The sequence below is a fragment of the Anomaloglossus baeobatrachus genome, chromosome 7 (genome assembly GCF_048569485.1).
Source record: "Anomaloglossus baeobatrachus isolate aAnoBae1 chromosome 7, aAnoBae1.hap1, whole genome shotgun sequence".
Lineage (NCBI taxonomy): Eukaryota > Metazoa > Chordata > Amphibia > Anura > Aromobatidae > Anomaloglossus > Anomaloglossus baeobatrachus.
In genome coordinates, this window is record NC_134359.1 from 231,570,663 (window position 1) to 231,597,535 (window position 26,873).

The 26,873-nt window shown below is 49.4% G+C and overlaps 1 protein-coding gene across 7 annotated transcripts in view; it reads right to left on the bottom strand.

Moving 5' to 3' along the window:
• Positions 1–26,873, bottom strand: part of LOC142245319 (DNA repair endonuclease XPF-like) — a 115,093-nt gene that overhangs the window by 18,390 nt on the left and 69,830 nt on the right. For 4 of the 7 annotated variants that reach the window (XM_075317945.1, XM_075317944.1, XM_075317942.1 and 1 more), the window contains one exon: positions 20,260–20,800. The exons of 1 other annotated variant lie outside the window; for it this stretch is intronic. In XM_075317945.1, coding sequence (XP_075174060.1) covers positions 20,427–20,800 — 374 coding nt within the window. In that variant the 3' untranslated portion in view covers positions 20,260–20,426. Of the gene's footprint in view, positions 1–20,259; positions 20,801–26,873 lie in introns of those variants that run through there. 2 more of the 7 variants (XM_075317943.1, XM_075317946.1) reach the window with 2 other exon arrangements.

Consider the following 26,873-nt stretch of genomic DNA (forward strand, 5'->3'; position numbering starts at 1 on the left):
AGAAAGCTCGGGCCAACCTGTGCTGCGGATTCCAATCCCCAGCTGCCTAGTTGTACCTGGCTGGATACAAAAATGGGGCGAAGCTTATGTCGATTTTTTTAATTATTTCATGAAATTCGTGAAATAATTAAAAAAAAGGGCTTCCCTATTTTTTTAGTTCCCAGCCGGGTACAAAAAACAGCTGGGGGTTGGGGGCAGCCTGGCTACCATACAAAAAATATGGCGAAGCCAATGTCATTTTTTTGGTGGGCAAAAAACTCCTGCATACAGTCCTGGATGGAGTATGCTGAGCCTTGTAGTTCTGCAGCTGCTGTCTGCTCTCCTGCATACATTAGAGAATGGAGCATGCTGAGCCTTGTAGTTCTGCAGCTGCTGTTTGCTCGCCTCCATACAGACAGGCAGCAGACAGCAGCTGCAGAACTACAAGGCTAAATTGATGGACATGGAGGAGACAATCAAGGACTTTCAAAATCCTCTGGACATACCAATCAGTGTGCTGGAAATAAAAGACAGAATCAAACTGCTAAAATGTAAAAAGGCCGCGGGCAGTGCCTGAGATGATCAAATACAGTTCCCCAGACATTCATGCAGCAGTGGCAAAACTATTCACCCATGTCCTGAGTGCCGGCTACTTCCCTCAAAGCTGGAATCAAGCTCTGATAACGCCCATCTACAAGAATGGAGACCGATATGACCCAGCAAACTACAGAGGGATCTGTGTCAACAGCATTCTGGGAAAACTGTTTAACAGCATCATTAATAAAAGGATTATCGCCTTCCTCACCCAGGGTGACATCCTCAGCAGAAGACAAGCTGGGTTCATGGCAAACCACCGCACCACCGATCACATCTACACCCTGCAATGCCTCATCAAGCCCCACGTCCACGGCAAAAAACAGGGGAAAATATTTGCATGTTTCGTGGACTTCAAAAAGGCATTTGACTCAATGTGGCATCCAGGCCTGTTCCTGAAACGTCTGGAGAGCGGAATAGGTGGCAGAACCTACGACGTGATCAAGAGCTCATACACTGAGAACCGGTGCAGCGTGAAGGTGAATAGGAAGAGGACGGCCTTCTTCCGACAGGGCCATGGGGTCAGACAGGGCTGAGGCCTGAGCACAACCATATTCAACATCTATATAAATAGACTAGCAGCAGCTCTAGAGTCCTCCCCCACTCCAGGTCTCAGTCTGCATGACCGAGAGGTGAAGATCCTGCTGTACGCAGATGACCTCCTGCTACTCTCCCCAACTGAAAGAAGCCTCCAAGATAGCCTGGCAGTACTGGAAACATTCAGCACCACATGGGCGCTTCCCATCAACCAAAAGAAGACCAAAGTCATGGTGTTTCAGAAGAGGAACCAGAATAAAATAAACACTCCCTCCTTCACACGGTAGGGACTGACGAGATGGCGGACAGTCACCGTTCGGAGTTCTGGAACCGTCAGGACCGGTTGGCGAGACAGGAGCGGCTCTACAAGAGAGATAGGTGAGTACGGGACTAGGCACAGGGGGACCTGACTCCTAGCTTAGCAAACACGAAGAACAGGCCCCGCCCACTTGGAAAGGAACCCCCTATATACCCTGTACCTGAGTCTTCAATATCTGTTGGAGGATGCTGGCCCTTTAAGAGAGGGTCAAAGACCGCGCGCGCGCCCTAACGCGCATGCGCGAGGCCTGGGTGCCAGAAGCCAGAGCAGGAAGCGGTGCACAGGAGGCAGGAGTGCCGGGCTGGCTCAGCGTCGCCGATGGGCGCCGGGAGCGGGGACCGGGTCGCCTGGAGGACGCAGGTGAGGGAGCATGGAGGCTGTGGAGCGGGGGAGCGTGGCACGGGAGCGGGGAAGCGTAGCCGGGGAGCGTGGCACGGGAGCCGGGGAACGTGGCACGGGAGCCGGGGAGCGTGGCACGGGAGCTGGGGAGCATGACACCAGTACAACCAAAGTCAGCAACACACCCTGACAAAAGCCCAAATAAAAGAGATCTCAGAGAGTCGCAAGATGCAATACATAGAGGACTTGAAGAGTGAATTAGAGAACTCCCAGAAACTTACCATCTACCGGTCACTGCAGAGGGACTACACTCTGGCCCCATATTTGGAAAGGTTACGCCACCCCAAAGACAGGCAGACCCTGAGCTTGTACAGACTGAGTGCCCACAGCCTAGAGGTGGAAACAGGGCGGCACCGACAGACATACAAGCCGCGGGAGAACAGACTGTGCCAGCACTGCCAGCAGGGGGCTCTGGAGGACGAGGCACACTTCCTGCTGCACTGCGACAAATACTCAGCGGTGAGGGCCTCCCACTTCCAGAAGCTTACCACTCATACCCCGGACTTTCCATCCATGGACGAGGAGATGAAACTCTGCATCCTACTGGGGGAAAAGGAATCAATGGTGGAGATCGCCGCCCAATATGTCACCACATGTCATAAGCTGAGGGGAACATAAGGGCCCTAAATGGACTTTCAGAGCCCAAATTGTGCCCCCAAGTCCCCATAACCCTGATCCCCTCCCACCCTACTTACTGTATTTCTCTTGCTTTGGCAACACTAATTGTATTTTGGTCCTGCCAATAAAGCATATTTGAATTTGAATTTGAGAAGAGAGAGAGAGAGAGAGGGAAAAAGAGAAAAAGAGAGACCGAGAAAAAGAAAGAGAAAGAAAAATAGAGAGAGGAAGAGAGAAAAAGAGAGGAGAGAGAGAGAGAGGCAAAAAGAGAGACTGAAAAAAAGAGAGAGAGAAATAGAGAAAAAGAGCGAGGAGAGAGAGAGGGTGAGAAAGAGAGAGAGAAAGAGAGGGAAAGAAAGAGAGGGAGAGAGAGCGAGAGAGAGAAGAGAGAGAGGAGAGAGCAATGCAGCCTCATTCCGTGAACTGCTCCGATTTTAGAGGTGTGTCCCGCGGCTCACAGCTGATGTCCGGCTCCTCCCCTCAGTGCATAATTAAATTAAATTATAATTATAAATAAATATTAATTATAATTTAAAATTAAATTAAATTCTTTACCGGGACGGCCGCGATTTGAATTTGTGAACCAATGCTTCTCAGGCGAGAGCTCTAACCATTGAGCCACTGGCTCTAATGAGAAACATGGGCAGATTTGGTAATCTCTAGCTCTATACTGCAGTGGAGAATCTAGAAGCAGATTGTTCAGCTGCAAGGATGGATGGATGGATGGGCGGGCGGATGGATGGGCAGGCGGATGGATGACTGGGCGGGCGGATGGATGGGCGGGCGAATGGATTGATGGATGGGCGGGCGGATGGATTGATGGATGGATGGGCGGATGGATTGATGGATGGATGGGCGGATGGATGACTGGGCGGGCGGATGGATGACTGGGCGGGCGGATGGATGACTGGGCGGGCGGATGGATTGATGGATGGATGGGCGGATGGATTGATGGATGGATGGGTGGATGGATTGATGGATGGGCGGAAGGATTGATGGATGGATGGGCGGATAGATTGATGGATGGATGGATGGGCGGATGGATTGAAGGATGGATGGGCGGATGGATGGACGGATGGGCGGGCAAACACCGGCAGTACCGCACTCATCACCGCAGGCACTACAACCACCATCATCACCGCAGACACTACAACCCCCATCAACCTCCCCTGAAGGCATAATTAAATTAAATTATAATTATAAATAAATAATAATTGTAATTTAAAATAAATTAAATTTTTTACCGGGACAGCTTGGACTTGAACTCATAAACGAATGCTTCTTAGGCGAGCGCTCTAACCATTGAGCCACTGGCTCTAATGAGAAACACAGGCAGATTTGGTAATCTTGATGTCTGCATTGCAGACTGAAGTCTCCAGTGACAGCGCGATTCACTTCAGGTGCTACGTGGAGAGGACACAGCGATCGTGTTCTACGGTGCTCCCTGTGATCTTCATGTAGCAGAGCTGACAGTGTCATGTGGATTACTTCGGACCTGGATTGTTGGTTGGGGATTAATAAAGAGGTAAATTAGGTTTTTTTGTCTTTTATTCCAAATAAAGGATTTTTCGTTGTGTGTGTTTCTTTACTTTCACTTACAGGTTAATCATGGAAGGTGTCTCGGGGAGACGCCTGCCATAATTAACTAATTATTACCCCGATTGCCACCGCACCAGGGCAATTCGGGATGAGCTAGGTAGAGTCCCGGGACTGCCGCATCTAATGGATGCAGCAATTCCGGGTGGCTGCTGTGTGATATTGTTAGGGTGGTGGGCTCCCCATAATGTGGTACTCTCCATCCTGACAATACCAGCCTCCAGCCGTGTGGCTTTATCCAGGCTGGTATCAAATATGGGGGGAACCGCATTTTTTTTTTCTTCATTATTTACTTATTTATTTTACTACAGGATATAGACCCGCACGCCGGCGCCTGTGATTGGTTGCAGTGAGACAGCTGTCACTCATCGTGGGGTCGTGTCTAACTGCAACCAATCATGGGCGCCGGTGGGCGGGGAAAGCACGGAATAACTAATTGAATAATGAAGCGGTAGCCATATTCAAATGAGGAAATGCTGCTGGAGATTTGTGACAGCCGTGCAGCGAGGTGCCCGTGATCGGTGAGTAGGAAAGAGAGAGGGATTGTACTGGGGACGTAGGACGCATGTAGATAGCAACGTGCGCACATTGCCTTACTGTGAAAGCCACGTTTGTGGTGATCGAACCGTTCTGGAACGTAACTCGAACTGCCAAACTTTTAGCAAATCGTTCGAGTTCGTCGAACGACTCGAACATCCCCCAAAATCACTCGAACATGAAATTGGCGAACCTCGAACATCGCTCATCTCTAGTGCTGACACATCAGAGTATCACAGATGCACAGCGGGAGAATGATGAGAAAGGGACTGTTCTACTCCTCTCATCATTCCTTTCAATTGTATTGGCATCTGTGATGCCGATATAAATGAAAGTGTGATCCTCGTCAGGGGGCCCGCGGGAGGGGGGGGTCGATGCCAGCGCTGGCATCGAGCCTTATAGGGGTGAAGTGGCCTTCCTCTATTGGTGGTATGCCCCTGGTGGAGGCTACAGGGAGATCATCAAAAAATCCACTCCAATCTAGACAGCTCACTAGTGAATCATCTAGAATGGAGTTGCTAAAATGAGGTTCTCAAAAAGCAACTACAATCCAATATTGTAGATTGTGACGACTCTGCTGCGCTTTGTTACGCTTCTCCCTGTAAGGCTCTGCCCAATCTTCAGAAAAACATCCATTCTAGTCACTTCAGCTCTGACCTGTCTATAGTGGAGGCTATGATGAGATCCTCAAAAAATCCACTCAGATACAATGTGTATATTATGAGCATTTTCGGCTGCGCTCTGTTACGTTTTTTGGTCTGAGGCTCCTCCCACTCTTCGAAAAAATCCATTCCAGTCACCTCAGTACCAAATGTACATAATGTAGTTGCTAAAATGAGGTCCTCAAAAAATCCACTCTGATATAGACGACTCACTACTGAAGCAGCTAGAACGGAGTGGCTAAAATGAGGCCCTCAAAAAATCCACTACGACACAATGTGGATATTATGAGGACTTTCAGCTGCGCTCTGTTACGGTTTTTGCTTTGAGGCTCCTCCCACTCTTCGAAAAAATCCATTCCAGTCACCTCAGTACCAAATGTACATAATGTAGTGGCTAAAATGAGGTCCTCAAAAAATCCACTCTGATATAGACGGCTCACTACTGAAGCAGCTAGAACGAAGTGGCTAAAATGAGGTCCTCAAAAAATCCACTACGACACAATGTGTGAAATTATAAGCACTTTCTCGGCTGCGCTCTGTTACGTTTTTCGCCGTGAGGCTCCTCCCACTCTTCAAAAAACTGAATTTCAGTCACCTCAGTACCAAATATACATAATGAAGGCTACAGAGAGATCCTCAAAAAATCCACTCTGATCCAATATGGTAAGTTATGAAGACTGTCAGCTGCGCGGTTCCGTTTTTCCTTGTGAGGCTCCGCCCACTCTTTCAATGTCAGTCCTGCGGCCATGACTCGTGGAAATACGGTAAAATTAAAATTCCAGCAAAACTGAACAATCAGCGCTGAGTGTAATTATTTATATTGTAAAAAACAATAATAAAATGTAAGTTATAATAATAATGAAAATAAAAATTTGCCCTTTGGAAAAAAAAAAATAAATATAACAGTTTATCTAATACATAAAAACATGAAATCATTCCAATTATAAATCTCATTCCAGCCCCTGCTGTAGAAACTGAACTGTGTTGTATGGAGAAAAGATCACAGAGATCATCAAAAAATCAACTCTGATCTAGCCACCTCACTGGTGAAGCAGCGAGAACGGAGTGGATAAAATGAGGTGATCAAAAACATGTGACTACAGCGAGGCCTCAAGAAATCAACTCTGATCTAGTCACCTCAGCACTGAACCGGCTAGATCAGAGTGGAAAAAATGAGGACCACAAAAAACCCACTCTGATCTAGACACTTCAGTAGTGAGCCGGCTACATCAGAGTGGAAAAAATGAGGCCTCAAAAAATCAACTCCGATATAGCCGGCTCACTACTGAAGCAGCTAGATCAGAGGAGCACAAAAAATCAACTCTGAACTAGACGCAACCGTTTCTGAGCTGCAGGAGAGCTCCTGACCTGCTCAGAAGACGGAATCTCCATCCTGCAGGACCTGCGATGATGTCATGTGCCCATGTGACTGTGTGGGAGGAGACACAGGACGCCGGGCAGAAAGCAGGGTCGTGGCTAAATCCCAGTGGCTAGAAGGACCTGGTCCCTCTGCCCACTGGGAAATAGCCGACTCTATAGAGAGAAAGCTAAATCCCAGTGGGCTAAAGGACCAGGTCCCTCCTTCCACTGGGATTTAGCTTTCTCTATCCAGAGCCGACTATTTCCCAGTGGGCAGAGGGACCAGGTCCTTCTAGCCACTGGGATTTAGCCTGCTCTCTATGAGAAAGCTAAATCCTAGTGGGCTAAAGGACCAGGTCCTAATGAGTGTTTTAATACAATTCTTAGGTTACTTTCACACCTCCGGCTTTTGCAATGCGGCACAATCCGGCACTTTGCAGGAAAACCGCAACCGTTTTTTTTTGCTGCCGGTTGCGTTTTTCCTGCATAGACTTTAATTAGTGCCGCATTGTGCCGCATGGGCTTGCGTTCGGTCCGGTTTTTGCCGCATGCGGCAGATTTAGCCGATGCGGCGGCCGGATGGAACGTTCCCTGCTACGTTTTTTGCTCCGGCAAAAAAAACCGCATCGCGCCGCATCCGACCGATGCGGCGCTTTTCCCAATGCATCCCTATGGATGCCGGATGCGGCACGATGCGGAAAAAAACGCATCCGGCCGCCGCATGCGGTTTTTGCCACTGCGCATGCTCAGTAGCATGCCGCAAGCGGCAAAAACCGGACCGGCCGCATGTAAAAAACTTATGCAAAGGATGCGGTGTTTTCACCGCATCCGTTGCATAGGCTTCACAGCCGGATTGAGCCGCACGGCTCAAACCGGATGTGTGAAAGTAGCCTTAGTAGGGAAAAGGACTGGGTCCTTCTGGCCACTGGGATTTAGCCTGCTCTGTATGAGAAAGCTAAATCCTAGTGGGCTAAAGGACCAGGTCCTAATAAGTGTTTTAATACAATTCTTAGTGGGAAAAAGGACCAGGTCCTTCTAGCCACTGGGATTTAGCCTGTTTTCTATGAGAAATCTAAATCCTAGTGGGCTAAAGGACCAGGTCCCAATAAGTGTTTTAATACAATTAGTGGGGAAAAAGGACCAGGTCCTTCTGCCCACTGGGATTTAGCCTGTTCTACATAAGAAAGCTAAATCCTAGTGGGCTAAAGGACCAGGTCCCAATGAGTGTTTTAATACAATTCTTAGTGGGGAAAAGGACTGGGTCCTTCTGGCCACTGGGATTTAGCCTGCTCTGTATGAGAAAGCTAAATCCTAGTGGGCTAAAGGACCAGGTTCCAATGAGTGTTTTAATACAATTCTTAGTGGGAAAAAGGACCAGGTCCTTCTGCCCACTGGGATTTAGCCTGTTTTCTATGAGAAATCTAAATCCTAGTGGGCTAAAGGACCAGGTCCTAATGAGTGTTTTAATACAATTCTTAGTGGGGAAAAGGACTGGGTCCTTCTGGCCACTGGGATTTAGCCTGCTCTGTATGAGAAAGCTAATTCCTAGTGGGCTAAAGGACCAGGTTCCAATGAGTGTTTTAATACAATTCTTAGTGGGAAAAAGGACCAGGTCCTTCTGGCCACTGGGATTTAGCCTGTTTTCTATGAGAAATCTAAATCCTAGTGGGCTAAAGGACCAGGTCCTAATGAGTGTTTTAATACAATTCTTAGTGGGGAAAAGGACTGGGTCCTTCTGTCCACTGGGATTTAGCCTGCTCTGTATGAGAAAGCTAAATCCTAGTGGGCTAAAGGACCAGGTTCCAATGAGTGTTTTAATACAATTCTTAGTGGGAAAAAGGACCAGGTCCTTCTGCCCACTGGGATTTAGCCTGCTCTGTATGAGAAAGCTAAATCCTAGTGGGCTAAAGGACCAGGTCACAATAAGTGTTTTAATACAATTAGTGGGGAAAAAGGACCAGGTCCTTCTGCCCACTGGGATTTAGCCTGTTCTACATAAGAAATCTAAATCCTAGTGGGCTAAAGGACCAGGTCCCAATAAGTGTTTTAATACAATTAGTGGGGAAAAAGGACCAGGTCCTTCTGGCCACTGGGATTTAGCCTGCTCTGTATGAGAAAGCTAAATCCTAGTGGGCTAAAGGACCAGGTTCCAATGAGTGTTTTAATACAATTCTTAGTGGGAAAAAGGACCAGGTCCTTCTGGCCACTGGGATTTAGCCTGTTCTACATAAGAAAGCTAAATCCTAGTGGGCTAAAGGACCAGGTCCCAATAAGTGTTTTAATACAATTCTTAGTGGGAAAAAGGACCAGGTCCTTCTGGCCACTGGGATTTAGCCTGCTCTCTATGAGAAAGCTAATTCCTAGTGGGCTAAAGGACCAGGTCCTAATGAGTGTTTTAATACAATTCTTTAGTGGGGACAAAAGGACCAGGTCCTTCTGCCCACTGGGATTTAGCCTGCTCTCTATGAGAAAGCTAATTCCTAGTGGGCTAAAGTACCAGGTCCTTATGAGTGTTTTAATACCATTTTTAGTGGGAAAAAAGGACCAGGTCCTTCTGCCCACTGGGATTTAGCCTGCTCTACATAAGAAAGCTAAATCCTAGTGGGCTAAAGGACCAGGTCCCAATAATTGTTTTAATACAAGACTTAGTGATCTAATGGATCCTTCCACTGGGATTTCGCTTTCTCTATCCAGAGCCAGCTATTTGCCAGTGGGCAGAGGGACCAGGTCCTTCTGCCCACTGGGATTTAGCCTGCTCTCTATTAGAAAGCTAAATCCTTGTGGGCTAAAGGACCAGGTCCTAATGAGTGTTTTAATACAATTCTTAGTGGGAAAAAGGACCAGGTCCTTCTGCCAACTGGGATTTAGCCTGTTCTACATAAGAAAGCTAAATCCTAGTGGGCTAAAGGACCAGGTCCCAATAAGTGTTTTAATATAATTCTTAGTGGGAAAAAGGACCAGGTCCTTCTGGCCACTGGGATTTAGCCTGCTCTCTATGAGAAAGCTAATTCCTAGTGGGCTAAAGGACCAGGTCCTAATGAGTGTTTTAATACAATTCTTAGTGGGGACAAAAGGACCAGGTCCTTCTGCCCACTGGGATTTAGCCTGCTCTCTATGAGAAAGCTAATTCCTAGTGGGCTAAAGTACCAGGTCCTTATGAGTGTTTTAATACCATTTTTAGTGGGAAAAAAGGACCAGGTCCTTCTGCCCATTGGGATTTAGCCTGCTCTACATAAGAAAGCTAAATCCTAGTGGGCTAAAGGACCAGGTCCCAATAACTGTTTTAATACAAGACTTAGTGATCTAATGGATCCTTCCACTGGGATTTCGCTTTCTCTATCCACAGCCAGCTATTTGCCAGTGGGCAGAGGGACCAGGTCCTTCTGCCCACTGGGATTTAGCCTGCTCTCTATTAGAAAGCTAAATCCTTGTGGGCTAAAGGACCAGGTCCTAATGAGTGTTTTAATACAACTCTTAGTGGGGAAAAAAGTACCAGGTCCTTCTGCCCACTGGGATTTAGCCTGCTCTCTATGAGAAAGCTAATTCCTAGTGGGCTAAAGGACCAGGTCCTAATGAGTGTTTTAATACAATTCTTAGTGGGGACAAAAGGACCAGGTCCTTCTGCCCACTGGGATTTAGCCTGTTCTACATAAGAAAGCTAAATCCTAGTGGGCTAAAGGACAAGGTCCCAATAAGTGTTTTAATACAATTCTTAGTGGGAAAAAGGACCAGGTCCTTCTGGCCACTGGGATTTAGCCTGCTCTCTATGAGAAAGCTAATTCCTAGTGGGCTAAAGGACCAGGTCCTAATGAGTGTTTTAATACAATTCTTAGTGGGGACAAAAGGACCAGGTCCTTCTGCCCACTGGGATTTAGCCTGCTCTCTATGAGAAAGCTAATTCCTAGTGGGCTAAAGTACCAGGTCCTTATGAGTGTTTTAATACCATTTTTAGTGGGAAAAAAGGACCAGGTCCTTCTGCCCACTGGGATTTAGCCTGCTCTACATAAGAAAGCTAAATCCTAGTGGGCTAAAGGACCAGGTCCCAATAACTGTTTTAATACAAGACTTAGTGATCTAATGGATCCTTCCACTGGGATTTCGCTTTCTCTATCCAGAGCCAGCTATTTGCCAGTGGGCAGAGGGACCAGGTCCTTCTGCCCACTGGGATTTAGCCTGCTCTCTATTAGAAAGCTAGATCCTAGTGGGCTAAAGGACCAGGTCCTAATGAGTGTTTTAATACAACTCTTAGTGGGGAAAAAAGTACCAGGTCCTTCTGCCCACTGGGATTTAGCCTGCTCTCTATGAGAAAGCTAATTCCTAGTGGGCTAAAGGATCAGGTCCTAATGAGTGTTTTAATACAATTCTTAGTGGGAAAAAGGACTGGGTCCTTCTGCCCACTGGGATTTAGCCTGCTCTCTATGCGAAAGCTAAATCCTAGTGGGCTAAAGGACCAGGTCCCAATAACTGTTTTAATACAAGACTTAGTGATCTAATGGACCAGGTCCTTCTGCCCACTGGGATTTAGCCTGCTCGCTATGAAAATGCTAAACTCTAGTGGGCTAAAGGACCAGGTCCCTAGGGGTGTTTTTAAAATGGACACACTTGGCTAAAAACCATGTCATCATGCCAATTGGGATTTATTCTACTGTATCTGTAGATTATCTGCAGTAGAATCATAGAATGTTATAGTTGGACGGGACCTCCAGGGTCATCAGGTCCAACTCCCTGCTCAAAGCAAGATTCACTATATCATCCCACACAGGTGTCTGTCCAGTCTCCTTTTTACGTCTTCCATTGAAGGGGAACTCATTACCTCTTGTGGTTCCAGTCATTGATCACCCTCATTGTCAAAAGGTTTTTATTCCAAAATCTAATCTGTGACGCTTCCCAATCAGTTTCATTCCATTGCTTCTATTCTTTCCTTGTCCTTGTCAACCCTAGTTCGACAGCCTTTGAGATATTTGCAGACGGCTATTAAGATTCCTCTCCGTTTTCTTTTTTTCAAGCTAAACATTCCCAAATCCTGTAACCGTTCCTCATCGGACAGTTTATAGACCGGTCACCATTCTGGCTGCTCTTCTCTGAACTTGCTCCAATTTGTTGCTGTCTTTTTTTTAAGACATGGTGCTCAGAATTGCAGATGAGGTCTGACCAAAGAGGAGTAGAGGGTGATAATTACTTCACATGATCGATGGCTGGACCATATATGACAAGCTTTTCTCCCCCCATTCAATTTTTGTGTCTCCCCTATTTCCTCATAGAATGTAAGCTTACGAGCAGGGCCCTCACTCCTCCTGCTATCTTAATTTTGTTATTTTGTATTCTCATATTGTCTGTACATGTCCCCTCTGAATTGTAAAGCGCTGTGGAATATGTTGGCGCTATAGAAATAAAACTTATTATTATCTGTGCTTCTGTAAATACATTGCACAATTGTGCTTGTCTTTTTTGCTGCTGCATCACACTGTTGACTCATGTTCAGTCTGTCATCTATCAGTAGGCGATTAGTATATTAGTGGTACTAGATTTGAAAGTGTTCACATTATTTTTTTTCACATAGACTAAGTGATATGGAAGACTACAAAGTAAGCTCTTAGGTTGCATGTACAGCAGCTGACGCAGTGTCAGCCCGCCTGTGGAAATGTGAGTGTGCTCTGCAGGAGAATGCAGCAGTCCGCGCCTACTATCAGGGTTCAGTGTGCTACCTACTTTTGCTTTTTTCTCCCTATGGAGAACATTCTGGCCACAGGAACATAAATTGACATGCTGCAGCTTGGAAAGCCGCGCCACATGTAAGTTTACGGAGCAGAGAAAAGAAGCACCGTGGGCAAGAGATTTCTATGAATCCATCCACTGTGCTTGTACTGTAGAACGCAGCATTCTGTATGCAAACAAACACGCTACTTCCAAAACGTTGCAAACACTGACTGTGCAAATACACTGTGTGCAGAATTATTAGGTAAATGAGTATTTTGATCACATGATGCTTTTTATACATGTTGGCTCTCAAGCCTATATAGCTTGGAGTAGGACAACTACCAATTAAGTAAATCAGGTGATGTGCATCTCTGTAATGAGGAGGGGTGCGGTGTAATGACATTAACACCCTATATAAGGTGTGCTTAATTATTAGGCAACTTCCTTTCCTTTGGCAAAATGGGTCAGAAGAGAGATTTGACGGTCTTTGAAAAGTCCAAAATTGTGAGATGTCTTTCAGATGGATGCAGCAGTCTTGAAACTGACAAACTTTTGAAGCGTGATCACCGAACAATCAAGCGTTTCATGTCAAATAGCCAACAGGGTCGCAAGCAGCGTGCTGGGCAAAAAAGGCGCAAAATAACTGCCAATGAATTGATGAAAATCAAGCATAAAGCTGCCAAGATGCCATTTGCCACCAGTGTGGCCATATTTCAGAGCTGCAACGTTACTGGAGTATCAAAAAGCACAAGGTGTGCCATACTCAGGGACATTGCCAAGGTAAGGAAGGCTGAAAAACCACCACCTCTGAACAAGAAACATAAGATAAAACGTCAAGACTGGGCCAAGAAATATCTTAAGACTGGTTTTTCAAAGGTTTTATGGACTGATGAAATGAGTGTGACTCTTGATGGGCCAGATGGATGAGCCAGAAGCTGGATCAGTAAAGGGCAGAGAGCTCTACTCCGACTCAGACGCCAGCAAGGTGGAGGTGGGGAACTGGTATGGGCTGGTATCATCAAAGATGAACTTGTGGGACCTTTTCGAATTGAGGATGGAGTGAAGCTCAACTCCCAGACTTACTGCCAGTTTCTGGAAGACAACTTCAAGCAGTGGTACAAGAAGAAGTCGGTATCGTTCAAGAAAAACATGATTTTCATGCAGGACATTGCTCTATCACATGCATCCAACTACTCCACAGCGTTGCTGAAAAGTAAAGATCTAAAAGATGAAAAAAATAATGACATGGCCCCCTTGTTCACCTGATCTGAACCCCATAGAGAACCTGTGGTCCCTCATAAAATGTTAGATCTACAGGGAGGGAAAACAGTGCACCTCTCGGAACAGTGTCTGGGAGGCTGTGGTGGCTGCTGCATGCAATGTTGATCGTAAACAGATCAAGCAACTGACAGCATCTATGGATGGTTAGTGTCATCATAAAGAAAGGTGGCTATATTGGTCACTCATTTTTTGGGGTTTTATTTTTGCATGTCAGAAATGTTTATTTCTAAATTTTGTGCAGTTATATTGGTTTACCTGGTGAAAATAAACAAGTGAGATGGGGATATATTTGGTTTTATTAAGTTGCCTAATAATGCTGCACAGTAATAGTTACCTGCACAAACAGATATCCTCCTAAGAGAGACAAATCTAAAAAAAAAACCACTCCAACTGCCAAAAATATTAAGCTTTGATATTTATGAGTCTTTTGGATTGATTGAGAACATAGTTGTTGATCAATAATAAAAAAAATCCTCTAAAATACAACTTGCCTAATAATTCTGCACGCGGTGTAAATGTACACCCCCAAACCAGATTGAGCACCGTCTTCACTGCGGTGATGTTCTATGCTGTTTAGCTGTGACATCACGTCAACATTGCTGCAGCCAATCACAGATCTCCGTGGCTCATCCGATGTAGCTGGAACGAGTTGCTGAGGTCAGTGATTGGCTGGAAGAGATCAATGTCTTGATGTAGACACTTCTGAACGTTACTAAAGTTTCTTGTTCTGTTACACATGGAGTCGAAGGAAAGAAAAAAAATTAATGAGTAGTTAATCAGGATAAGACCTTTAGTTGCAGGACGCCCTTTGCAGATGTTTTTTTTCTTTCAACTCACTATTACAAACTTTGCTATGTAAGGTTTGTTTTCCCTTTAAAGTGGTTATTTTATGAAATAAATCTATTCACAATGATGTACATGCTGCCATAATCACCATATAGGTGAAATGTGTCTAACCGCAGCTTGTAATGTATTCCATGTAATAGGGGGGTCGTTCAATGCTTCATAACTTCTGTCAGGGCCATCAATCACTAGTGAGTAACGTTATGCCAGACCGTTCTCACACCTCCTGTCCGTCTGCCACACATTACACACCGGCCAGGTAATATAATGAAGAGCTAAGGCTGTGGTGCGGTCAGAGACCGTTCTCACACCTCCTGTCCGTCTGCCACACATTACACACCGGCCAGGTAATATAATGAGGAGCTAAGGCTGTGGTGCGGTCAGAGGCCGTTCTCATTCCTACTGTCCATCTGCCACACATTACACACCGGCCAGGTAATACAATGAAGAGCTAAGGCTGTGGTGCGGTAGAGGCCGTTCTCATACCTCCTGTCCGTCTGCCACACATTACACACCGGCCAGGTAATATAATGAAGAGCTAAGGCTGTGGTGCGGTCAGAGGCCGTTCTCACACCTCCTGTCCGTCTGCCACACATTACACACCGGCCAGGTAATACAATGAAGAGCTAAGGCTGTGGTGCGGTCAGAGGCCGTTCTCATACCTCCTGTCCATCTGCCACACATTACACACCGGCCAGGTAATATAATGAAGAGCTAAGGATGTGGTCCGGTCAGAGGCCGTTCTCACACCTCCTGTCCATCTGCCACACATTACACACCGGCCAGGTAATACAATGAAGAGCTAAGGATGTGGTGCGGTCAGAGGCCGTTCTCATACCGCCTGTCCGTCTGCCACACATTACACACCGGCCAGGTAATATAATGAGGAGCTAAGGCTGTGGTGCGGTCAGAGACCGTTCTCATACCTCCTGTCCATCTGCCACACATTACACACCGGCCAGGTAATATAATGAGGAGCTAAGGCTGTGGTGCGGTCAGAGGCCGTTCTCATTCCTACTGTCCATCTGCCACACATTACACACCGGCCAGGTAATATAATGAGGAGCTAAGGCTGTGGTGCGGTCAGAGGCCGTTCTCATACCTACTGTCCATCTGCCACACATTACACACCGGCCAGGTAATATAATGAGGAGCTAAGGCTGTGGTGCGGTCAGAGGCCGTTCTCATACCTCCTGTCCATCTGCCACACATTACACACCGGCCAGGTAATATAATGAAGAGCTAAGGCTGTGGTACGGTCAGAGGCCGTTCTCATACCTCCTGTCCATCTGCCACACATTACACACCGGCCAGGTAATATAATGAGGAGCTAAGGCTGTGGTGCGGTCAGAGGCCGTTCTCATACCTACTGTCCATCTGCCACACATTACACACCGGCCAGGTAATATAATGAGGAGCTAAGGCTGTGGTGCGGTCAGAGGCCGTTCTCATACCTACTGTCCATCTGCCACACATTACACACCGGCCAGGTAATATAATGAGGAGCTAAGGCTGTGGTGCGGTCAGAGGCTGTTCTCACACCTCCTGTCCGTCTGCCACACATTACACACCGGCCAGGTAATATAATGAAGAGCTAAGGATGTGGTGCGGTCAGAGGCCATTCTCATACCTACTGTCCATCTGCCACACATTACACACCGGCCAGGTAATATAATGAGGAGCTAAGGCTGTGGTGCGGTCAGAGACCGTTCTCACACCTCCTGTCCATCTGCCATACATTACACACCGGCCAGGTAATACAATGAAGAGCTAAGGATGTGGTCCGGTCAGAGACCGTTCTCATACCTCCTGTCCGTCTGCCACACATTACACACCGGCCAGGTAATATAATGAAGAGCTAAGGCTGTGGAGCGGTCAGAGACCGTTCTCATACCTACTGTCCATCTGCCACACATTACACACCGGCCAGGTAATATAATGAAGAGCTAAGGATGTGGTGCGGTCAGAGGCCGTTCTCACACCTCCTGTCCATCTGCCACACATTACACACCGGCCAGGTAATACAATGAAGAGCTAAGGCTGTGGTGCGGTCAGAGGCCGTTCTCATACCTCCTGTCCGTCTGCCACACATTACACACCGGCCAGGTAATATAATGAAGAGCTAAGGCTGTGGTGCGGTCAGAGGCCGTTCTCTTACCTCCTGTCCGTCTGCCACACATTACACACCGGCCAGGTAATATAATGAGGAGCTAAGGATGTAGTGCGGTCAGAGACCGTTCTCATACCTACTGTCCATCTGCCACACATTACACACCGGCCAGGTAATAAAATGAAGAGCTAAGGATGTGGTGCGGTCAGAGGCCGTTCTCATACCTCCTGTCCGTCTGCCACACATTACACACCGGCCAGGTAATATAATGAAGAGCTAAGGCTGTGGTGCGGTCAGAGGCCGTTCTCTTACCTCCTGTCCGTCTGCCACACATTACACACCGGCCAGGTAATATAATGAGGAGCTGAGGATGTGGTGCGGTCAGAGGCCGTTCTCACACCTCCTGTCCATCTGCCACACATTACACACCGGCCAGGTAATAAAATGAAGAGCTAAGGATGTGGTGCGGTCAGAGGCCGTTCTCACACCTCCTGTCCATCTGCCACACATTACACACCGGCCAGGTAATATAATGAAGAGCTAAGGATGTGGTGCGGTCAGAGGCTGTTCTCTTACCTCCTGTCCGTCTGCCACACATTACACACCGGCCAGGTAATATAATGAAGAGCTAAGGCTGTGGTGCGGTCAGAGGCCGTTCTCATACCTACTGTCCATCTGCCACACATTACACACCGGCCAGGTAATATAATGAGGAGCTAAGGATGTGGTGCGGTAGAGGCCGTTCTCATACCTCCTGTCCGTCTACCACACATTACACACCGGCCAGGTAATATAATGAAGAGCTAAGGATGTGGTGCGGTCAGAGGCCGTTCTCACACCTCCTGTCCATCTACCACACATTACACACCGGCCAGGTAATATAATGAGGAGCTAAGGCTGTGGTGCGGTCAGAGGCCATTCTCACACCTCCTGTCCGTCTGCCACACATTACACACCGCCCAGGTAATATAATGAAGAGCTAAGGCTGTGGTGCAGTCAGAGGCCGTTCTCATACCTCCTGTCCGTCTGCCACACATTACACACCGGCCAGGTAATACAATGAAGAGCTAAGGCTGTGGTGCGGTCAGAGGCCGTTCTCACACCTCCTGTCCGTCTGCCACACATTACACACCGGCCAGGTAATACAATGAAGAGCTAAGGCTGTGGTGCGGTCAGAGGCCGTTCTCACACCTCCTGTCCATCTGCCACACATTACACACCGGCCAGGTAATATAATGAGGAGCTAAGGCTGTGGTGCGGTCAGAGGCCGTTCTCACACCTCCTGTCCGTCTGCCACACATTACACACCGGCCAGGTAATATAATGAGGAGCTAAGGATGTGGTGCGGTAGAGGCCGTTCTCTTACCTCCTGTCCATCTGCCACACATTACACACCGGCCAGGTAATACAATGAAGAGCTAAGGATGTGGTGCGGTCAGAGGCCGTTCTCATACCTCCTGTCCATCTGCCACACATTACACACCGGCCAGGTAATATAATGAGGAGCTAAGGATGTGGTGCGGTAGAGGCCGTTCTCTTACCTCCTGTCCATCTGCCACACATTACACACCGGCCAGGTAATACAATGAAGAGCTAAGGATGTGGTGCGGTCAGAGGCCGTTCTCATACCTCCTGTCCATCTGCCACACATTGCACACCGGCCAGGTAATACAATGAAGAGCTAAGGCTGTGGTGCGGTAGAGGCCGTTCTCATACCTCCTGTCCATCTGCCACACATTACACACCGGCCAGGTAATATAATGAAGAGCTAAGGCTGTGGTGCGGTCAGAGGCCGTTCTCACACCTCCTGTCCGTCTGCCACACATTACACACCGGCCAGGTAATACAATGAAGAGCTAAGGATGTGGTGCGGTCAGAAGCTGTTCTCACACCTCCTGTCCGTCTGCCACACATTACACACCGGCCAGGTAATATAATGAAGAGCTAAGGCTGTGGTGCGGTCAGAGGCCGTTCTCACACCTCCTGTCCGTCTGCCACACATTACACACCGGCCAGGTAATATAATGAAGAGCTAAGGATGTGGTGCGGTCAGAGGCTGTTCTCACACCTCCTGTCCATCTACCACACATTACACACCGGCCAGGTAATATAATGAAGAGCTATGGTTGTGGTGCGGTAGAGGCTGTTCTCATACCTCCTGTCCATCTACCACACATTACACACCGGCCAGGTAATACAATGAAGAGCTAAGGATGTGGTGCGGTCAGAGGCTGTTCTCACACCTCCTGTCCATCTGCCACACATTACACACCGGCCAGGTAATACAATGAAGAGCTAAGGCTGTGGTGCGGTCAGAGGCCGTTCTCATACCTCCTGTCCATCTGCCACACATTACACACCGGCCAGGTAATATAATGAAGAGCTAAGGATGTGGTGCGGTAGAGGCTGTTCTCATACCTCCTGTCCATCTACCACACATTACACACCGGCCAGGTAATACAATGAAGAGCTAAGGCTGTGGTGCGGTCAGAGGCCGTTCTCATACCTCCTGTCCATCTGCCACACATTACACACCGGCCAGGTAATATAATGAAGAGCTGAGGATGTGGTGCGGTAGAGGCCGTTCTCATACCTCCTGTCCATCTGCCACACATTACACTCCGGCCAGGTAATATAATGAAGAGCTAAGGCTGTGGTGCGGTAGAGGCTGTTCTCACACCTCCTGTCAGTCTGCCACACATTACACACCGGCCAGGTAATACAATGAAGAGCTAAGGATGTGGTGCGGTAGAGGCCATTCTCACACCTCCTGTCCATCTGCCACACATTACACACCGGCCACTGTCACAGGTCTGGGAAGTTAACGAACAGCAATCCCATCTTTAGGCCCTGTGCGCACGCTGCGTATTTTGCCACGTTTTTTGGTGGTTTGTTGCCCAAAACTGCATGCATTGTCTTCCCCAGCAAAGTCTATGAGAACTCAGACAGGCTGTGCACACGTCGCTTCTTTGTTCCTTGCAGTTTTTGTGGAAGGAAAAAGCAGCAGCATGTCACTTCTTTCTGTGTTTTGGAGGACTGGCAGATCAATCCCCCGCTGGCTCCAGGTCAGCGGGGGATCGATCCCCGGTGTCTGGTCAGATGCTGGTCCCCATAAAAAGTCTATGGGGACCAGAATCCGGCACAAAGCAGTAGGAGCAAGCACTTCATACTCACCGATCACCGGCGCGGCTGTCACACTGCTCCTGCGGCCTCTCATTCTTCTTCCTGAGCCGCTCATTAGGCTCATACATATTCACGGATTCCCCTGCCCACTGGTGGCTGTGATTGGTTGCAGTCAGATGCACCCCCACACTGACTGACAGCTGTCTGACTGCAACCAATCACAGCCGCCGATGGGTCTATATTGTACAGTAAAATAACAGCGTGCAGTCCCCTCAATTTTGATACCCAGCCAAGATAAAGCCTCACAACTGGTGGCTGGTATTCTCAGACTGGGGATGCCTATGGTTATTAGCCTGCCCCCCCAGCCTAAAAATATCAGCCTGCAGCCTCCCGGATTGCTGCATCCATTAGATGTGACAATCCCAGCACTTTACCTGGATCATCTTGATTGCCCTGGTGTGATGGTAATCGGGGTAATAAGGAGTTAATAGCAGCCCATAGCTGCCACTAAGTCCTAAATTAGTGATGGTAGCATCTATGAGACCCCATAGAAGAGAGGAAATCCAGAAACAGTTTAAATAAAAGAAACTTTATTAAAGACAGTGGGGAAAAAAAGGACACCCTGTCCATCACCGCATCTCACACAGATGACTGCTCTTACATGACAATATCAAAGTGAATGCGGCCACTTATAAAACCCACACAACCTCTGAGGGGGGAACAAACACCGTCACTGAATCATCAGATCACCAAGACACGAGCAAATGACAACTTACCATGATAGAAGATTACAAGAAGCATCAATACAAACATTATATAAGTACACCCCATATAATAGACAGCACAGAGAATATATAAGTACACCCCATATAATACACAGTACAGAGAATATACACAGAGAAGCATCAATACAAACATTATATAAGTACACCCCATATAATACACAGCACAGAGAATATATAAGTACACCCCATATAATACACAGCACAGAGAATATATAAGTACACCCCATATAATACACAGTGCAGAGAATGTATACACAGAGATATCCTCTTATGTCACTTGTGGGATTCTCTCCAATAGATGAAACGTTCATATTCAGTGGATGAGGAAGAATTCTCTGTGGAGCCGACATTGCCCCGAACTCTATAAAGAAAAATGACCAATAATTAGTAATAATAATAATAATAATGCCACAAATTCCCATAAACTGTGTATAATGAATGCGCTGATAATCACCTGCTAATAAACCCATCAGTATCAGTCACAGATCATTGTGGAATTCAGCCCTTTGTGATCTCTGGCTCCAGCTTTAATATCCAATGGCTTCCCTTATATACAGCAACTGCTCCAATCCCCTCCTCCTGGATCTATCCCCCCCGCTCCATGCCTCTAATGGGAAAAGAGGAAAGGGACACCGGGTGCTGCTCTGCGACTCCCCCACAGACAGAGCATTGCATTCACCCCCCCCTTCCCCCAGGCAGAGCATCGCACCCTCTCTCTCTCCCCCCCTTCCCCCAGGCAGAGCATCGCACCCTCTCTCTCTCCTCCTCTTCCCACAGGCAGAGCATCGCCCCCTCTCTCTCCCTATCCCCCCCTTCCCACAGGCAGAGCATCGCACCCTCCCTCTCCCTCTCTTCCCCCAGGCAGAGCATCGCACCCTCCCTCTCCCCCCCTTCCCCCAGGCAGAGCATCGCACCCTCTCCCCCCCCCCCCTTCCCCCAGGCAGAGCATCGCACCCTCTCTCTCTCCCACCCCTTCCCCCAGGCAGAGCATCGCACCCTCTCTCTCTCCCACCCCTTCCCCCAGGCAGAGCATCGCACCCTCTCTCCCCCCCTTCCCCCAGGCAGAGCATCGCACCCTCTCTCTCCCCCCAGGCAGAGCATCGCACCCTCTCTCTCCCTCTCCCCCCCTTCCCCCAGGCAGAGCATCGCACCCTCTCTCTCCCTCTCCCCCCAGGCAGAGCATCGCACCCTCTCTCTCCCTCTCCCCCCAGGCAGAGCATCGCACCCTCTCTCTCCCTCTCCCCCCAGGCAGAGCATCGCACCCTCTCTCTCCCTCTCCCCCCAGGCAGAGCATCGCACCCTCTCTCTCCCTCTCCCCCCCTTCCCCCAGGCAGAGCATCGCACCCTCTCTCTCCCTCTCCCCCCCTTCCCCCAGGCAGAGCATCGCACCCTCTCTCTCCCTCTCCCCCCCTTCCCCCAGGCAGAGCATCGCACCCTCTCTCTCCCTCTCCCCCCCTTCCCCCAGGCAGAGCATCGCACCCTCTCTCTCCCTCTCCCCCCCTTCCCCCAGGCAGAGCATCGCACCCTCTCTCTCCCTCTCCCCCCCTTCCCCCAGGCAGAGCATCGCACCCTCTCTCTCCCTCTCCCCCCCTTCCCCCAGGCAGAGCATCGCACCCTCTCTCTCTCCCCCCCTTCCCCCAAGCAGAGCATCGCACCCTCTCTCTCTCCCCCCCTTCCCCCAAGCAGAGCATCGCACCCTCTCTCTCTCCCCCCCTTCCCCCAGGCAGAGCATCGCACCCTCTCTCTCTCCCCCCCTTCCCCCAGGCAGAGCATCGCACCCTCTCTCTCCCTCTCTCCCCCCTTCCCCCAGGCAGAGCATCGCACCCTCTCTCTCCCTCTCCCCCCCCTTCCCCCAGGCAGAGCATCGCACCCTCTCTCTCCCTCTCCCCCCCTTCCCCCAGGCAGAGCATCGCACCCTCTCTCTCCCTCTCCCCCCCTTCCCCCAGGCAGAGCATCGAACCCTCTCTCTCCCTCTCCCCCCCTTCCCCCAGGCAGAGCATCGCACCCTCTCTCTCCCTCTCCCCCCCTTCCCCCAGGCAGAGCATCGCACCCTCTCTCTCCCCCTTCCCCCAGGCAGAGCATCGCACCCTCTCTCTCCCTTCCCCCAGGCAGAGCATCGCACCCTCTCTCTCCCCCCCTTCCCACAGGCAGAGCATTGCACCCTCTCTCTCCCCCCCTTCCCACAGGCAGAGCATCGCACCCTCTCTCTCCCCCCCTTCCCACAGGCAGAGCATCGCACCCTCTCTCTCCCCCCTTCCCCCAGGCAGAGCATCGCACCCTCTCTCGCCCCCCCTTCCCACAGGCAGAGCATCGCACCCTCTCTCTCCCCCCCCCTTCCCACAGGCAGAGCATCGCACCCTCTCTCTCCCCCCCTTCCCACAGGCAGAGCATCGCACCCTCTCCCCCCCCTTCCCACAGGCAGAGCATCGCACCCTCTCTCTCCCCCCCTTCCCACAAGCAGAGCATCGCACCCTCTCTCTCCCAATTCCCACAGGCAGAGCATCGCACCCTCTCTCTCCCAATTCCCACAGGCAGAGCATCGCACCCTCTCTCTCTCTCCCCCTTCCCGCAGGCAGAGCATCGCACCCTCTCTCTCTCTCCCCCTTCCCGCAGGCAGAGCATCGCACCCTCTCTCTCTCTCCCCCTTCCCGCAGGCAGAGCATCGCACCCTCTCTCTCTCTCCCCCTTCCCGCAGGCAGAGCATCGCACCCTCTCTCTCTCTCCCCCTTCCCGCAGGCAGAGCATCGCACCCTCTCTCTCTCTCCCCCTTCCCGCAGGCAGAGCATCACACCCTCTCTCTCCCCCTTCCCACAGGCAGAGCATCGCACCCTCTCTCTCCCCCTTCCCACAGGCAGAGCATCGAACCCTCTCTCTCTCTCCCCCTTCCCGCAGGCAGAGCATCGCACCCTCTCTCTCTCTCCCCCTTCCCCCAGGCAGAGCATCGCACCCTCTCTCTCCCCCTTCCCACAGGCAGAGCATCGCACCCTCTCTCTCCCCCTTCCCCCAGGCAGAGCATCGCACCCTCTCTCTCCCCCTTCCCACAGGCAGAGCATCGCACCCTCTCTCTCTCTCCCCCTTCCCACAGGCAGAGCATCGCACCCTCTCTCTCCCCCTTCCCACAGGCAGAGCATCGCACCCTCTCTCTCCCCCTTCCCACAGGCAGAGCATCGCACCCTCTCTCTCCCCCTTCCCACAGGCAGAGCATCGCACCCTCTCTCTCCCCCTTCCCACAGGCAGAGCATCGCACCCTCTCTCTCCCCCTTCCCACAGGCAGAGCATCGCACCCTCTCTCTCCCCCTTCCCACAGGCAGAGCATCGCACCCTCTCTCTTCCCCTTCCCACAGGCAGAGCATCACACCCTCTCCCCCCCCTTCCCACAGGCAGAGCATCGCACCCTCTCTCTCCCCCTTCCCACAGGCAGAGCATCACACCCTCTCTTCCCACGGTCAGAGCATCACACCTACTGCTGCACACTATTGCACCCAGAGACGGTGACCTACAATCCCTTTTTATTTGCCCCTGAGGCTCATACATGATAAGCTCCATCAGATATTACCTCCTGTTATATCACACCCAGGGCTGGAAACAGCAGAAACAGGGAAGAGGGGAAACATCCTGCTACTTGAACGGCAAAGTTAAACTGTGCACTGACTGCCGGGAACTACAGGCTCCTCCCACACAAGAGGCCGGTCACATGGGTGTGACGTCAGCAGAGGTCCTTGGCCACTGGGATCTAGACTCTACCTAACGCGGAGGTGTCAGACTGGATTTTGGGGGCACAGAGCAGCGTCTCCTGTCAGTGCGGGGGGCTGCAGCTCGTGTATATGTCACAGGGCATGTACTGAGGCTGCAGCACCGTGCTGTGGAGGCTTCAATAAGAAAGGGCGCTTATGGGGGGGTTACACGGAGCAGGGGGTGATGCTGTGGAGGCTTTCATAAGGAATGTGGGGGTTCAGGGCCGGCGTCAGCACGCGGCATACCTGGGCAAATGCCGGGGCCCTGGAGAGCCGGGGGGGCCCACTCGGCCTCGTCAGTTCTGGTGCCCCTTGGCCGGGGCCCCCTCGCCTTAGTTCTGCTGCCCCCGGGCCGAGTTCCGCAGTCCTCGGCAGGAATCTGCAGCGCCGTCCCTTTAAGGCGCGCAGACTTCCTGGTTTGAACTTCATCTGTGGGCGGAGCTACCGACCGGCCTGCTCAGTCCCACAGATGAAGGAGTTGCAGTGCCAGCCAGCGACCCCCAGCACAGCTCTTCTCTCCGGCGCTGTGTGGGCCCCCTCTCCGGCGCTGTGTGGGCCCCCTCTCCGGCGCTGTGTGGGCCCCCTCTCCGGCGCTGTGTGGGCCCCCTCTCCGGCGCTGTGTGGGCCCCCTCTCCGGCGCTGTGTGGGCCCCCTCTCCACCGTGACCTGAGAGGTATGTGCCCTCCCCGCCCCCGATTTATGGGCCCTGGGGAGCTGTATGGGCTTCTCCCCCCTTAGGTGTATGCCCTGCCCCCCGGTGCTGTATGTGCTGGCCCCTGGAGCTGTGTGTGTGGGCCCCACAGAGCTACGTGTGTGTCTGTATGTATGTAGCAGAGCTATGTGTGTATGTATGTAGCAGAGCTATGTCTGTATGTATGTAGCAGAGCTATATGTGTATGTATGTAGCAGATTCATGTATGTATGTAGCAGAGCTATGTATGTATGTAGCAGATTCATGTATGTATGTAGCAGAGCTATGTGTGTATGTATGTAGCAGAGCTGTGTATGTATGTAGCAGAGCTATGTGTGTATGTATGTAGCAGAGCTGTGTATGTATGTAGCAGAGCTATGTGTGTATGTATGTAGCAGATTCATGTATGTATGTAGCAGAGCTATGTATGTAGCAGAGCTATGTGTGTGTGTATGTATGTAGCAGAGCTATGTGTGTATGTATGTAGCAGAGCTATGTGTGTATGTATGTAGCAGATTCATGTATGTATGTAGCAGAGCTATGTGTATGTATGTGTGTAGCAGAGCTATGTGTGTATGTATGCAGCAGAGCTATGTGTGTATGTATGTAGCAGAGCTATGTGTGTATGTATGTAGCAGATTCATGTATGTATGTAGCAGAGCTATGTGTGTATGTATGTAGCAGAGCTATGTGTGTATGTATGTAGCAGAGCTATGTGTGTATGTATGTAGCAGAGCTATGTGTGTATGTATGTAGCAGATTCATGTATGTATGTAGCAGAGCTATATGTATGTATGTAGCAGAGCTATGTATGTAGCAGAGCTATGTATGTAGCAGAGCTATGTGTGTATGTATGTAGCAGAGCTATGTGTGTATGTATGTAGCAGAGCTATGTGTGTATGTATCCAGCAGAGCTGTGTATGTATGTAGCAGAGCTATGTGTGTATGTATCCAGCAGAGCTGTGTGTGTATGTAGCAGAGCTATGTGTGTATGTATGTAGCAGAGCTATATGTATGTATGTAGCAGAGCTATGTATGTAGCAGAGCTATGTATGTAGCAGAGCTATGTGTGTATGTATGTAGCAGAGCTATGTGTGTATGTATGTAGCAGAGCTATGTGTGTATGTATCCAGCAGAGCTGTGTATGTATGTAGCAGAGCTATGTGTGTATGTATCCAGCAGAGCTGTGTGTGTATGTAGCAGAGCTATGTGTGTATGTATGTAGCAGAGCTATGTGTGTATGTATCCAGCAGAGCTGTGTGTGTATGTAGCAGAGCTATGAGTGTATGTAGCAGAGCTATGTGTGTATGTATGTAGCAGAGCTATGTGTGTATGTATGTAGCAGAGCTATGTGTGTATGTATCCAGCAGAGCTGTGTGTGTCTGTATGTATGTATCTAGCAGAGTTGTGTTGTGTGTGTCTGTATGCATGTATGATGTGTATCTATGTATGTCAGTGTATATGACTGTATAGATATGTCAGTTCTATACGTATTTTTGTGAGTTTGTCTTTAAATATGTATATGTATGTGTACGTATGTGTGTGTCTGCGTGTGGATGGGGCCCACCGGGACTCTTCCGCCCAGGGCCCACAAAAACCTGGAGCCGGCCCTGTGGGGGTTACACTACAAGTAAAATATATCTTTGTACCGTGTTAGCCAGTAGAGGTAAAAAAATTGTTTAAAAGAACAGAGAGTCCTCAGTGGTTGATACCTTTTAATGGCTAACTGAAAAGATGGTAATAATTGCAAGCTTTCGAGACTACTCAGGTCTCTTCATCAGGCATGGTATAACACAAAATCTGAAGAGTCACGTATTTATACACAACAGGACTTAGAATAGTGCAGTAAAAAAAAAAAAAAAAAAAAAAAAAAACAAGTTATATGAAACAGAACTATCTCTATGGCAGGGGGACAAGCTGTTCTAGCCATAAATACTGCTGCAGTTCAGTGTGAAAGTTTTATTGTCCTTTGATAAGGGTCTGGTCCAGGGCTGTGACATGCTCGGATG